Source organism: Mastomys coucha, unplaced genomic scaffold, assembly GCF_008632895.1.
Source record: "Mastomys coucha isolate ucsf_1 unplaced genomic scaffold, UCSF_Mcou_1 pScaffold15, whole genome shotgun sequence".
In the NCBI taxonomy this organism is placed as follows: domain Eukaryota; kingdom Metazoa; phylum Chordata; class Mammalia; order Rodentia; family Muridae; genus Mastomys; species Mastomys coucha.
In genome coordinates this window covers 56,108,840-56,123,900 of record NW_022196897.1, presented here as the reverse complement: position 1 = coordinate 56,123,900, position 15,061 = coordinate 56,108,840, and the positions used below count along the sequence as shown (strand labels likewise).

At 41.1% G+C, this 15,061-nt stretch overlaps 1 protein-coding gene across 1 annotated transcript in view; it reads right to left on the bottom strand.

The window, feature by feature from the left end:
- Positions 1 to 1,188: 1,188 nt before the first annotated feature.
- Positions 1,189 to 15,061, bottom strand: part of Dhrs9 (dehydrogenase/reductase 9) — a 26,290-nt gene continuing 12,417 nt past the window's right edge. Inside the window, exons 2-5 of the mRNA XM_031373387.1 lie at positions 12,062 to 12,432; positions 10,762 to 11,020; positions 7,698 to 7,861; positions 1,189 to 4,307 (exon numbers count right to left, since the gene is read on the bottom strand). Of these exons, the coding sequence (XP_031229247.1) occupies positions 4,084 to 4,307; positions 7,698 to 7,861; positions 10,762 to 11,020; positions 12,062 to 12,374 (960 nt within the window). The 5' untranslated portion in view covers positions 12,375 to 12,432 and the 3' untranslated portion in view covers positions 1,189 to 4,083. The remainder of the gene's footprint in view (positions 4,308 to 7,697; positions 7,862 to 10,761; positions 11,021 to 12,061; positions 12,433 to 15,061) is intronic.

The window sequence follows — 15,061 nt, the reverse complement described above, 5'->3', positions numbered from 1 at the left end:
TGGAGAGCAGGAAATGAGAGAAGCCCTTGCTTACCTTTCTCTACCACCTTCTTAGAGTTCTAGGGCACCAGACCTGCCAGATGGCTCAATGGTTAACAGCAATTACCACTAAGCCCCAGTACCTGATTTCCACACAGTGGAACTCCCAGACTCAAGCTGTCTCCTGATTTCCACATTTATACAGTGGTACACTCAACACACACCACGCACATGAATACACCACACACACACACACACACACACACACACACACACACATTAAATGTGGAAATTAAAAAACAAAGAGTTGCAGGGAATGGTGAAGGTGGAGCCTCTAGCCAAGAGTATAAGAATAATTGTCTTATACAATTTTCAGTACTCGGGGTTTGCAAATTGCTAATCTACAATGACTCCAGAATGCTAGAAAGAATGCACAGGAAGCTCGTGCATTTAAAATTCATTGTGTGGTATGAAGCTTTTCTCTCTCCCTTTCCCTAATTTCTTCCTTTTCTTCTTAGACTTAAAGGATGGGGAATTTAGCTCAGATTATTATATATGCAAGAATTTGGAATTATGTTTTTTTGTTTGTTTGTTTTTGTTTTGGTTTGTTTTTTGGGTTTTCGAGACAGGGTCTCTCTGTATCCCTGGCTGTCCTGGAACTCACTCTGTAGACCAGGCTGGCCTCGAACCCAGAAATCCGCCTGCCTCTGCCTCCCAAGAGCTGGGATTAAAGGCGTGCGCCACCACTGCCCGGCAGGACATTATGTTTTCTATTTGTAAAAGAGAAGAGTAACTGTATCTTCTGTGTAACAGCTATAAAGACTTGGTAGAAAATACATGGACTGTGCTCCAGGGTGCAGGGCGGCTGTTTGAAAAGCTGAATGAATGAGACTCCTTCTTATGATGGTGGAAGTGGGAGCTGGAGCCTAAAGTGTCATAGGAACTGGAGCTAGCTGGCAAAGCAATTAGAAGATGGTGACCTTTCCTTCTTCAGTGGTGTCAGGGCAGAAGAGTGTGGCATCGTGAATGTGCTCCATGGAATGTCCCTGAGATAGATGCTGGGTTATTCCTATCAAATCACATTGTTCAGTAATTTATTGGCCTTCTTAGACTACAGTGTGGTAGTGATGGAGGCTCTGAACTCATCCTGTATCTTTTCATTCTTCCAGTGCCTAGATTAGCCTTAGCTACAGGGACCACAACAGACTGCCAATATTTTTTTTTTATTCATAACAAAAAGCAAACCAGCAATAAGAGACTTGGTATTTGTGTTGCCCCGATCTTTGGTGTCTTTCTTTTTGTTTGATCTTAAAAGCTAAAAGATTTTAATTCTTGATTTTGAGTGAAGAGAGGTGACTGAAGGCCATTATTAAGATTAGAAAAGAGCATTCACAATTTCCACAAGTAAGTAACAGTACGTAAACAGGATCAAGGATGACAAAGAAGAGAGGGAAAGGGGAAGGAAATTCAGAAATGGAATTAGAAACCTTCAAAGACCTGAAATGCTGGGTAAAAATGTTATTATTTATCATAAGTAAAAAGAAATAGAATTTACAAAATAAAAGTGAGTGCATCTCTACATTTTTCTCAAAATTATATACTACTTGTACTCATGATCATTATAGAGCAGGCACGATTGATATCAGGCTGGTTAATAAGGGTTTTTGCTTTTGTATAATCAGAATTGAGGTTTAGGAAGACTTTGAGAGCCCTGGATTCTTTATCATACAGCAGCATTCTTAGTATGGGCTTTGGAATGAGGCTGCCTAGGTGAGACCTAGCCCAAGATGGCGAGCACTCTAAAATACAGAAAATTACCCAAGTAGTTGAATTCATCTCCCCAAGTCTAAAACGCACAGCTGACTAGCTGACTAAAATGTAGTGTGGGTTAGATGAAACTGTTCATGTAAGGCAGAGCAACTATACTATGTCACAGGAAGCATCCACTAAGTCACCAGGTACATTATTTTTCCATATATATATATATGTATATATATATATGATGTCTTCCATATATGCATATATGTGTGTGTGTATACTTATATGCCACAGATACTCAAGTTGTAGCTGCCGTGGAAGAAGAAAACTGGACTGAAGGCTGAGGGTAAACCTTTTGCTATGTGTGACTGTTGTCCACAGTTTAGGCTACAAATCCATAGTGGAGTCTTTTCTGGCTCCAACTTCTCCAACAGAAGTGAAAAGGATCAGTTTAGGGCAGTTGCTGACTTCCCTGAGTAGAAAATGGCAGAAGGCTGTGCTGTCCTTGCCTGATCCGTTTCAGGTTATATCATGTATCCAGGCACCAAGTGGGGTTGCTGATCTGCATCTTTCTCAGGCAGGTATCCCAAAGGAGAGAGCTTGGAAACTGTTAAACTACAGATTGCAGCATTGCTCTGGCTAGGGCAATGCTTCATAAACTAAGATGGAAACTATTACATTTTCCTTTTTAAAAATAAATCGCGAACTGGGGTGTGGTGTAGCTCAGTGGTATAGCATGGGCTCATGCATGAGATTCTGAATTTGAGCCTCTTTAACAAAAAGAAGGGTGAAGGAATCACAGAGTTAGGGGAAGATAACAGTCAGAACTGTCTCTTTTGGCACGCAAAAATTCAGGAGGCCATCACTTAGATTAAAATCGATATAAATCACTTATAGGTAGCAGAGTTTTTCATTTTGAGAACGTTTGGCCATTCCTACATATAAGTAAATGAGTCTGTGATGTCTTACGCCCCCAAGAACTATTGGAATGAATACTGTAGAGAAAGGCAAAACTTGAACATTTTTCTTAGCAGCTCCCTGGGAATTTTCTTCTTTATGTACGAGGCTGAGCTACCCACAGATGTTTTAGGGTCTTGGAGATAGTTTAAATGGAAGAGATCCTTAGTCTGGACAGTTTACATATGCAGCGGCTTCTTCACAGTATCTCTGAACCAACAAGTGAAGAGCAGCCACCGTGTTCTGCTGAGCTAGCTTTCTCTGAGGGGAGGCTGATGGCAGAACTACAGCTAAGAAGGAAGTACTCAAAGCTTAACAGAAGTGCAGCTGGCACACTGCATCCATGTTAGGATGCTGCAGCTGGCAAGCTTGCTCTTAATGGTAGACCGCATGATGCTAAGTTTTTGATTGGAAGAAAGAGTAAGCGAATTGTAGCTACTTCAAGGAATAAGAATAGTAGAAAGCAATCTCAGGATGACAGCAAAACAAAGACAGAATTAGAAGGCTGAGTGATTGGACTAGCGTGATAGGAAGATCAGTGAAGGCCTTCCCTTCAGATTCTGCAAATCTTCGTAGCCTTGGGACATGAGGAAAGCCAAAGAGCAGTAAGCAAGCCACAGAGTCTGAAGCCATGAGATGGAGCCAAGAACCTGGCCTTGTAATGAGGAGCAGCTGTAGCCGGAAGAACTGGTATGTGCTTCCGCTCTGTTGCAGCTGACTGCAACTGGATGAAGCCGGAGGTGAGGTGCCTCTAGGGCAAGGGCCAGATGCTGTGACTTCAGTAACAGTAGTAGTGTGTCCTCTGGGTCCCTCTGGAGTATGAGGCTTGTGTTGGCGTCTTCCTGCCTTTCATTTCCTGTCTTTTTCTGCCCTTCTATTTCTTACCCATTTCTAACTGTCTCTCAGTTCATACCAGTGGTCTGTGTAATAGCACCTTTTACCTCTTTCTTGTTCTTATCAAAGCTTATCAGAAAGTAGTAAAGCCCAGCCTGAGTATTTTTCTCTGCCAGATAACAGAGCCACTGGATCCACTTATTAAAGACTACTTATTGCTTAACATTTTGATAAGAGACAATGCTTAACGATCTGGATTACTGAGCCAGTAAGGGGCACGTAGTAGCACACCTATTTTGGATGGAGAAGTCTTTCAATTTCTCTTACCAAACAGGCAAAGCTTCGCTATCAGGCAAGACTGGCTTATGTGCTAGGCCTTCTCTGTCCTTATTTTCACAGAAGACTTAAGAAGGGACCATGGAACATCTTCTTTTATAAACAGAAGCATGGTCTAACTGAGTCCGAATTGGGTCTAGTAAAGAATGAGATGGAGGTGATAAGTCTCTGAAATCAGCCAGTCTGGAAGCTGGGGGCAGGCATTTGTGGTCAGTTGAGTCACACAGCTTTGGGATTTGCCAGCTCTACTTTCTGTTTCAACAATAAAAAGTCTTGTAAAACTGCTGGCATGTGAGACAGAGGTATCCAAAATGTCTTGGCATCCTTCCCAGCAAGGTACCGAGTCTTGGGGAAGAGACTTGTTAGAGCGTGGTCCATGCACTCTACCACTAGAGAGAGGTCCAAGTTCACCGAGGAGGTATTGCTTCTCAGTTTGTGTAGACCTATAAAAAAAGAGATAAAATATGTTCACTCTTGGGCAGAAAAGGAGAGTCAGAGCCGGAGGCTAGGGTGCAAACAGAACGACACATGACAGGGACTTTATTTTGAGTTTGCAATTATAACTGGGGCTCACTGGGATGGTTTTCCATTCTTCAGAAAAGGATGGGGCAATGTCTTCTTTAGGCCACTTGGTCTCATCTCAAACTTGGAAGGGCAGCAGAATATCCTTACAATGCTTGTTGAAACCCAGACTTCTGGGTTTACATACAGAATTACTGAGCCAGTAAGTACGAACGATGTCTTAGCATTTGCATTTTCCACAAGTTTTCAAGTGATGCTGCTGGTCTGAGGACTTTGAGGACTATTTCTTCAAAGACATTAGAGAAATGGATACTGGAGAGTCCCTGAGAGCCTTTTCTCTAGGAAGTCATGAGTTTGATTTCTAATCTACCCTGAAGGTACTGTGTTATAGAAAATACGACTATATACGTGGCCTTGTGTATGAGCGAAGATGGATGCATGCGAGGGTGGAGAGGGACACCACACAGATCTACAATTTTGTCCTGAATCAGAAGTTAAGCATTTCTGGTTGTTGGGCAAATGAAGTGTTTGAGTCATGACCCTACCAGAGAGTCAAATAATCTCACAAGGGATTGGGAATGATTTAGGGACCCTGGATTCTTCAATAAAAAAGTGCTGGAAAAACTAGCCATTTACAGGCAGGAGAATGAAATTGAAACTTTATCTCATCCTGAATGTAAAAGTCAACTCAGAACAGATTAAAGACTTGAAAGTAGAACCTAACACTATAAAGCACAGAGTAAAAGCTTTCTGAAATTGGACCAAGCAGTAAGTTTTGAAGATGATCCGTACAGCATAGGCCACAAAAGCCAGAATGGATGGACAGGATTGCATCAGACTAACAATTTGCTGTGCATCACAAGGGAAGCAGTTAAAAGAGCAAAGAGATAACTCATAGACTGGGGAAAACATTTGTAAACCATACCTTGATAAGGGGTTAATATCCAAAAAGAAATATAAAGGGAATTCCAACAACTCAATAGAAAAAAAATGAACAATCTGATTTTTGAAACATGAAAAGGAACCAGACAGACATTTTTTTTCAAGAGGCCATAAACAGGGCCAGTGGGTGTGTATATGAATGTGTTAGCCGCAGTGCATGAATTGCTCTAGTGCTCAAATTTAACCCACAGCAAGACATCATAGTAGACCATTAGAGTGGCAGGTGGTGAGAGAAAAGATGAGCTGTGTTGACTGGGGTGCCGAAGAAAGAGATCCTGTGCATGTGGCTGCTGAGAATGTAAACTAAAACGACAATTACAGAAACTGGTGTGAGGCTTCCTTGAAACATGCAAAGTAGAGCTACCCTATAATATTCACATGCTTTCAAATACACTTGAGCCATATCTTCTCAGCGGAAAAGCTGCCATGTTAGGTCGAAGCCTCCCAGTTGTTTAGGAAACCTAATAAATGATAGTGGTATTTGTTAAGTAGTCATAGTTGTTATAAGAACGTGGTAAGTGTCCATGACTAAGTTAAATTATTGTTCATCCTGGGAAATGGAAAAAAGTGACTTCAAATTTATGGTCTGTATTGGGACTGTGAGTCTGGCTTATTTCTAAATTCCAACTTGGAAATATTTAGTATTTAATATCACTATAAAACTGGGTTCAACGCTCAAGAAAATTTTGAATGTTTTCAACCCAAACAAATGATAAGTATTTGAGGAAAATCAACACACCAGCCACCTTGGTCTGTTTATCACTTGGTATTCTTATTACGCTATGCCTCATAAATATGTATAATTGTTATGTGCCAAAATAGAAAAAAATTGGATGGAATCTTGTGATATAGCCATAGGTACTTATCAGCTTCAACATCTTTATCTAGAATAGAAAACCCTTTTACATGAAGAACTTTGTCTCTGAAGTGTTAAGTCTAACAGGGTTCAGTCTGTTTCCTCTGACCTACACAAAACCTTTAGAGTCAGAGTACAAGAAATAAATCTTTTAATGGTGATGGTCTCTAAGCTTACAGAGAAACACTCTTTGCAAAGTTTGTCAATCAGGCATTTTAGTTGAAATCCTCAGGAGCCTTTTGCATGTGCGTGTATCATATCGAATGGTTGGGAATATCTATTGTTTTGAAAACTTCCATACATGTTTCTGACTTGAGTCTTGGGTCTCCATTCAAACTTCTGATCTTGAACCTTGTCATAGTGCTCTGTGTCACTGTAACTCATGAAGGGGAGGAGCCACATTTTCGAGGGATAGTGTGAGGTGGAGGGAGGCAGCACCTTGTACCTCTAAAGGCAAGAACTCCGTGTTTGAGGAACATCAAGTAAACATTACAGGTTCAGAAAAACTGGAGCTGGAGAAGAGTCCTAAGCCAGGAACTTTGACCAAAGTGTTCACTGCACTGCTTCCTTTAGATTAGAGTGTGCAAGAACTCACTGCACAGTTGTGTTGGGTTCACATCTAGCTGTGCAATTTCAGCCATGTTAATGCTCTGTGTCTCTGTTCCTACAGAATGAAGGATATAATAGCAGCTACTCCACAGAGCTCAGGGATTATAAATGAAGCGGGCGTGTGAGGCACGTAGAAGGACGATGAGTGCTTTGTAATTAGTATTACAAATTACACCGTATTAGTCATCACTGTGGGATGATTATTATCCTACCCCCTTGCCTCAGTCCTCTGACTCATTTTTTATCTTTTCTTCCCCTTCCCCTTTCATTTGTTCCTGTTTCTGATAGCTTCCTCCACTCGAATCCCTGGATTTTAAAGCCTTATCCAAACCGGTATGGGCTGGGCCCCTTTCCTGCTTTGTATTCCCTGGGCAATTAGAGCCCACACAGATAGCATCGCTTCTGGCTCTCCGCGTTGCCCTGCAGAGGATCTGTCTGCTTGGTGCTGTATAGTCTCATTGTTTCACAGTTTGCTTGGTTCCTCTTTTGTTATCAGCTATGGCACAGTATAAAAGTCACAGTCTGACTCTGCTCCATCATTTGTCACCTCCACAGATGTGTGAGATGCTGTGGCTTGTGTTTAATAATAAGATGAAGTGTGTATAGAGAGGAAGACTATTGAGAGCAAGGCCGCTGACTTCAGACCCAGGCATTACCCTACAAACCCTCTGTTCACTACTCCAGTAACTTTCTTTGAGGCATAAAATGACATAATTCAGAAATGCTCAGCATAAGACTTGGCATTTGGTAGTTTCTTAATAAGCATTCATAATCACTCAGAGAAGCCAGAAGTGACTCTGAATGTAATCCTCCTATTAAAGAACCACATTGCTGTGTTTGAGACTCCTTCATGCTGGCCAGGACAAGGGATCCCAGAAGACACTGCATCTACCCCCACGCTCACTTTTTTCTATGTAGCCCTCTCCATATTGTTGTTTGATGTCTGGAGACAGATCTTTCCAAATAGCAAGTTTTCTTTCGGTTGTCTTGATTGGATCTGCCAGCTCTGTCTTGAACAGCCCTGGTTCAATGCAGGAGACATGAACACCAAAAGCTTTCATGTCCCGCCTGTGAGAAGAAGAATCGAAGAATTTTTTTTTTTTTTTAAATTTAAAAACAAAATAAAACCCCACGCTTTCATTGAGCTGTGTGTCTGGTCTAGGGCTTCATGCATGCCAGGCAAGCACTTGGCGCCACATCCCCAGTCTCTCATATTCTTAATTTTCTTTTTGTTTCATTTAAATTTATCTGGAGAATGTTTATTACTCTTCAACTAGTTTCTTATAAGTCTTTTCCGGGAACCACAGAATGGCTATGTTGGCAACAAACATCTTGTCCTATCCTGTCACATTGAAGATGAAGAAACTGGAGCTCAAGGTGGTCAAGTGAGGATGAATGGCAGAAGTGACTCTGAATATAATCCTCCTATTAAAGAACCACATCACTGTGGGTGTGGGTGGACCAGTCCTTGGAATAGCTCCACACCAATCCAGCGTTTCCCCTTAAGCCACCATCTTTTGTTAAACTGACAAGCATTTGGGTTAAGACCATTTCTTTTCCATGTTCAAAGAGCCTGATGGTGAGATGCAGGAGTGACTGGCTTGGATGGACAAGTCTACCCTGAGTTTTGGAATGTGGATTGCAACGTGACTGAGGACGAGGAAGGATTTAGTGTCACAATTCCTGGCATGCCACCCTGATCCATGATGAGCAAGCTCTCCTTTCACATCACTACAGGCAGCCTCAAGTCTACACAGTTATGAGTCACAGGTTTGAGATGTGGGTGCCTCCTTCCTGTCAACTGAGGAATGTGTTGCAGACCAGTTTATGAGTAATTATTTTCTAAATTTAATGTATAGTTCCTCTAGGAGTGTGTAAAGAGGCAATCACTCATTTTATAGACATCTTACCCATACTGAGGCTTGGAGCCAGACCTTGTAGGCTAGGCCAGAGATTCTTTTCAGATTTTGATTTCTTGCAACAAAACTATTATACATTTTGAAATATATTTTACTGACTATGTAAATCAACCTGACCCTGGGAGAGTTTTGAAAAGTATATTACGTTAAAATCTTAAAGGTTGGGAGGGGGAATCGTAAAGTTTGATTTTCAACCTAATTACATTTTATTCATCTGTTAACTGATGTCTGTTGGATCTGGGAGAGAGCAGTTCCAAGGAACGATTTGAGAAGACTTCTTTCCTTATGTATTCATGGGAATGACACAGGGACAGGAGACAGGCCACTCTGCTAAGCTTCTGAGGGGAGTAAAGCCAACATGAAAGCAATATACAAGTTGAGCAAATAATACAGCTTTAACATTCCAGTCTTCTCTCTGTTGGACTGTTGTCTTTCAGTCCTTCCCTCTCTATGTAGACAACCTGGAACAGCCACTGGACTAGGCTGCCTGCATAATTCCATGTGAAATACCGGTTCTATGGGCCATAAAGACACAAAACACTTTCTGTTAAATACTTTCAGACAGTGTCTAGCTGCCCAACAGATTCCACAAGCACCACAGTTAAGATCATTTTTAAAGTACAAGCACTTTATTACGTCATTGATGCTTATAGAATGGAATGTTTACTACTATATCGCTTCTTGAAGAGTGTGTGACGATCTCTGAGCCATCGGCAGTGCTGGCTAACTCTGTAGATAAAGCAAACTCTTCAGCCACATTCCAGACCCACACCCAGCAAAAAGCTCCACCTCCAACAAGTCCTCCAGACTATCTGACATCACATTAATGTTTTGGAAGAATTTTATTGTGCTTATTTTTAAGGGACTCAGACTTGACAGCTAGATCATGTGATAGAATGGAAGTTATCAGTCTTTATTAACCTCAGTGGGATTATCTATCTTTTTTATTAGTAAGCTAATTCTAAATCTATTATATATATGTGTATATATATATAGAGTTATCTATATATGTATAGATATAGATATAGTATATATATATATATATACATATATATATATATATATATAAACTCTAACATATGCCTTTAGTATCACTAATTGACTAAGTCAATGGAGGATTAAAGACAAGCCAATATCAATTTTGTCTTTTCTCTTGCTTGTCTCAACATGATTCAGTTGACTTAACTTCTGTTTGCTTCTCCAGTCCCTTCTTCCTGCTATACTCCAGAAGGCTCACTTGCATTTAGTATACCTTAGCATCTGCCAGCACAATCTGTTAGAATCAGGAATGGGAGTACACAGTGTGGGACTAGTGATTCCTCATGGAATGTCAACAATGGTTATTTCATCCTGAAGCTACTAGCCCCCGTGTCTCCAGGTGTAGAAACTCACTTCCCTGTCTCTTCATCCTGTAGTCCTTGGAGAGCAATGCCCTTTGATGTTAGCCCTTACTCCCATCCTTGGGGTATCTTTTCATACCTTCTACATGTTTAAAAATTGTCCTTTAAGTAAATTCTGTTGTCTGAACACAATTTTAATGTTTGGTCATTTCTTTTCCGAACCTTGACTGAAAAATCACGTATGGGCTTTGAACTGAGAGTCATAAATTCTTGTTCCTGGTAAGATGAATCTAGCATCCTCTTCCTGTCTCTCCCACTGGATACAACTGCAGAACCCAACTGGAGTGTATTGGGCAGTCATTGAGACTTAATGGTTTTCTGCTGGAGGCTTAAATAAACTTGTACTGTTCTGTTAGCACCTACCAGGAATAACAACAGAGAGATCCACCCTAGATGATTCTCCATTTGGACAAAATGATCTGTTGACTATAAATTCACCCCACTATTGGCATCACACACTAATACAAAAGCAAAAAGAATAAGACTCAACTTAGACTTGGGTTCAAATATCAGTTCTACCACTGTGTAATCAGCTATGTAACCCTCCACAAGTGGAAATATTCTAAAGTGCTCAAAAGGGTACCTTCTACATACTAAGTATCCAGTGTGCTATAGCAGCAATTGTACTTCGTCAACTAATTCTCCTTACCTTAGGCTGTCATTGAAACCTTCCACTGCGTATTTGGATGGAGTGTAGCCCCCTCCACCAAATGCAAGCCGGCCTCCAATGCTGGAGACATTAATAACACGTCCTCGAGCTTTTTTGACCAGCGGAAGCATATTCAGTGTCACGTCGATGAGTCCAAAGAGGTTAACTTCAATGGGTTCTCTGTAGTCATCTACTGTCAGCCAGTCAGTGGGAGCCAGCACTCCAAGAACACCAGCATTATTGATCAGACCCCAGAGACCTGGAGCAGAGAGAGAAAGGAGGCATAGTAGAAAATGTCATTTCTATGGGCATCTTGGAGGGAAATACAGTTCTTTGTTTATACAATGGTGCTATTTCCTCTTCATAGTTATTCCTGCTTTGAAATGTCTTTGCATTTTGGGGAAGTGGTAGCCGGCAGAGTGGGAGGCTATGCTGAAATTATTCATGTTAGTTATTAGAATTCAGACTCACTGCTCTTCTATTCCTGATTTTATGCTTTTTTGAGGAAGACTTTCTGATTTCTCAACTAAGGTGTAGAGCAAATTGGTCCACTTTCCTGCCTTGTAAGATGGTGCAGCCAGAGTACATTTATCAAGTATTCTGTATGGGTAGAAAAGTTATATGAATCTACCTTATGCTGAATTTTGATAGAAAAATAAGACATCCCCTTGACTGTTCCTTGACTGGAAATATATAGTATTGCTAAAGGTGAGCACCACGATTTGTCTGGAGGAGGCTTTGCTACATCATTGTGTTTGGGTTCAGAGTCTTAGAGCTAAAGATGTTATTGAAGCACATGCATTTGTTTTTAGAGAATGTCTAATGCTCATTGGACCACTGGACTCCCTAAGAACCCTTCTCCTCATAGCAATGGGTCCTGTTCTACTGACCACTAAAGCTGGATGAACTCTGGACCCAACTGGTGAGATGTGGGTCGCAGATAATCAGGTGGTGATCTGGATGCCATTTCCATATTCTCCTATAGACTAGAATCTCAGCTCCCTTTGTTGTGATGTTGTTGAAGAAGGTCACAAAAAGTTAGGAAATTTATGTCTGTTCTAGGTCCAGCTGCGGGGACTCAAGGCAAGTCTGTCTGGGGCACATCTCACATACACTGGAATCACTCAGAAGCTCTGCAGAGATTCAGAAATGTGCTGCCGGGATTTAAGAGACATTTTCTTGCTAGGCCATTCACAATGTGAACATGTTCTTCACATCTGAAATTATTTCGTTACTTTGCCTTAGTTAATTCCTCATCCCCTGACCTCCCTAGCCCTGTCCCCCAACTCTAGTCTCTTACCCTTTTCTCCTACATGGCTCTTCACCCACTGGGCAGTCTTCTTGACATTCTCTGGGTCGGTGACATCCAGAAGCACTGTGTGAAGTCTCTCTGAGGTTTTGGCCTTCAAAGCAGCTGATCCTGATTCAGTCAGGCAGGCAGCAATGACACGGAAGCCTTTATTATCAAAAGTTCTGGCTGCTAAGTTTCCAAAGCCTGTGTCACATCCAGTGATGAAAACGTACTTGTCAGTGATGTCTGCTATCTTCAGCTGCCCTTTATAGTTCCACAGAAAAGCGCAGAGGAGCAGGAGAGCCAACAACCAAAACAGCATTTTCCTTTTTCTGTATGTGACAGGTACACTTATTTCATGTATGATAAAAGATGATGTCCTGAATTTCAAAATTAGAAAGGAAATTCAAATTAGAAGAATCACATGTTGGCAAATGTGAGTTATTTAAATTAATTTGAGTAGACAGACAGTTATTAAGATGATTTTATTTTGGCTGCTTGTTGGAAAGACAAACCATTTAAATCACACACTGCCTCGTTAAGGTAATGCCAAAACTAACCAATCAGAATTTAGAAAAATTCAGAGGGGAAAAAAATGGAGTGGAAGCATAGCTGACCCAGATTACTGAGTGAAAGGAGCCGGCAGAGTTGCCTAGAGAAGCGACATCAATCTCACACGCAAACTCATCCATCTGAGAGACAGAGTCTCACAGTAAAATCTTACATCCTATCCCTTAGTAAGATCCAATAGCAAAACAGGATCAAAAGCTCCCGGAGGAGTGCCTTTCAACCTTCCTAACCTTGGGACCCTTTAATATAGTTCCTCACGTTGTGGTGACTCCCAACCATAAAATTATTATTGTTGCTACTTCTTAACTGTCATTGTGCTGAACTGTAACATAAATCTTGGTGTTTTCTGGTGGTCCTAGGCTACCCCTATGAAAGGATTGTTTGACTGTAATGGGGTCGTGACCCACAGGTTGAGAACCACTGTCCTGAGGCCTAGTTCAGTATTTTTGTCCTGCCAGACTTGCAGTTGTTTTCAGAATCTGGGAAAGGAGATCGCCCATGCTGCTATTACTAAGAAAACGTTCCCAATAGGGTTTCTATTTTCTTATTGTAAATGAGCAAGAGTTACTCTTCCTGCTGGCTCAGAGAGTATTTCTGTTCTACTCAGGAGAGACTGAAGTGAGAGATCCCAGTAAGTCAAAGAGGAAGAGGGGAATGAATGCCCAGTATCTCAAATCTTTAAATTCAGTCTTCAACACAAACCTCTTGTAAGAAAAAAAAAGTCACGTATGAACAGGATAAAATGAAACAACTTTATACTGTAAAATTGAGGCTTTGACCAAACCACCTAGAAGAGAGCCAACTGGAATATTAGTTTTGCTGTGACTCGAGGGTAGCCCAGGACCTAATACTAAGCAGGAGGAAGGCTTCCTGTACGCTTCCTCAGGTACCTGTGCCTCTGTTTCCCCTAAATATGCCATACTTGCCATAGGCATTAGCACCTGTGAATGGCACTTCACCCCACCCAGTAAGAGGAAGAGTCAGAGGACAAGCTTCTTTTCTCTGGCTGCCTGAGGTCTAAGGTCATAGAGGCCCAGCCCTTCCAAGTTCTAGTTAGAGGAAATAGGAGGAAAAGAGGTCAATTCCCTATCCACACAGGAGCCACGTGTTTGCTCCCAAGTCAGTATAGGGGAGAAGATCCAGTGAGAACATCTGCTTTGCAAAGAGCCTTCTCTCATCCCCACAGTCTAGAGGCCTAGAAAGTTCCCTGCCACGTTCACACAGTGTATTTTCTATTTTTAGATTTTTTTTTTTAATTTTTAAAAATAATGTATATGGGGGGGCGGTGTGTGTGTGTGTGTGTGTGTGTGTGTGTGTGTGTGTGTGTGTGTGTGTTATGTGCACTGGAGTGTAGGTACCCTCAGATGCCAGAAGAGATGATGGGATCCCCTGAAGCTGGATTTATAGGTGGCTGCTAACAGCCTAATGTGGGTGCTGGAAACAGAACTCAGTCCCTCTACAAGAACAGTACATGCTCCTAACAGCTGGGCCATCTCTCTATCCCCCAAACAATGTCTTTGTCCCTGATCCACTCTCCTGTAGAATCTGGAATACTTCACACAAGAAAAGCCATAGACACAGACCAAAGTGCAGACCTGTGGATGCTTCCAGAATACTAAGAAATCTTTTCTTTTCTTTTGTTCTCTTTAACAGTGTCTTAAAGTAATGGCTATTACATTTGACTCAAGATTTTGTTTAAAAAATATGTCTATAAACAAATGCATAAATAGGATTTCAAATATGTTCTTATACTTAATTTCTATAATTGTACAGCCAATAGTATATTAAAGATAAAAATAATTCAGTGTATCATCTTTATTTCTTAAGGAAAAAAATGAGTCCTATTTTTATCTTTTTTTCCCTAAAAGACTTGTAAAGAAAGAGATAAAAAAAATCTACTGAGAGATATTAAACTAGCAAAAAATATTAAACTATGGGAAGCATAGAGATGCACCTGACTTGTGGTACAGTTATAGATGTATTTGAAAACAGGTTTCTAGGCAGACCTTGGGCACAAACTCTGCAGCCAGTCCCACAACACCCAAGTGTAAGAAAATAAGCAATACAAACCAAGATTACTTGGCATCATTAGAACCCAGTTCTCCCACCATAACAAGTCCTGGATACACCATCACACCGGAAAAGCAAGATTCAGATCTAAAATCACTTCTCATGATGATGATACAGGACTTTAAGAAAAACATAAATAACTTCCTCAAAGAAATACAGGAGAACACAGGTAAACAGCTAGAAGCCCTCAAAAAGAAAACACAAAAATCCCTTAAAGAACTACAGAAAGGGCTGGTGAGATGGCTCAGCAGGCAAGAGCGCTGACTACTCTTCCAAAGGTTCTGAGTTCAAATCCCAGCAACCACATTGTGGCTCACAACCACCTGTAATGATATCAGATGCCCTCTTCTGGTGTGTTTGAAGACAGCT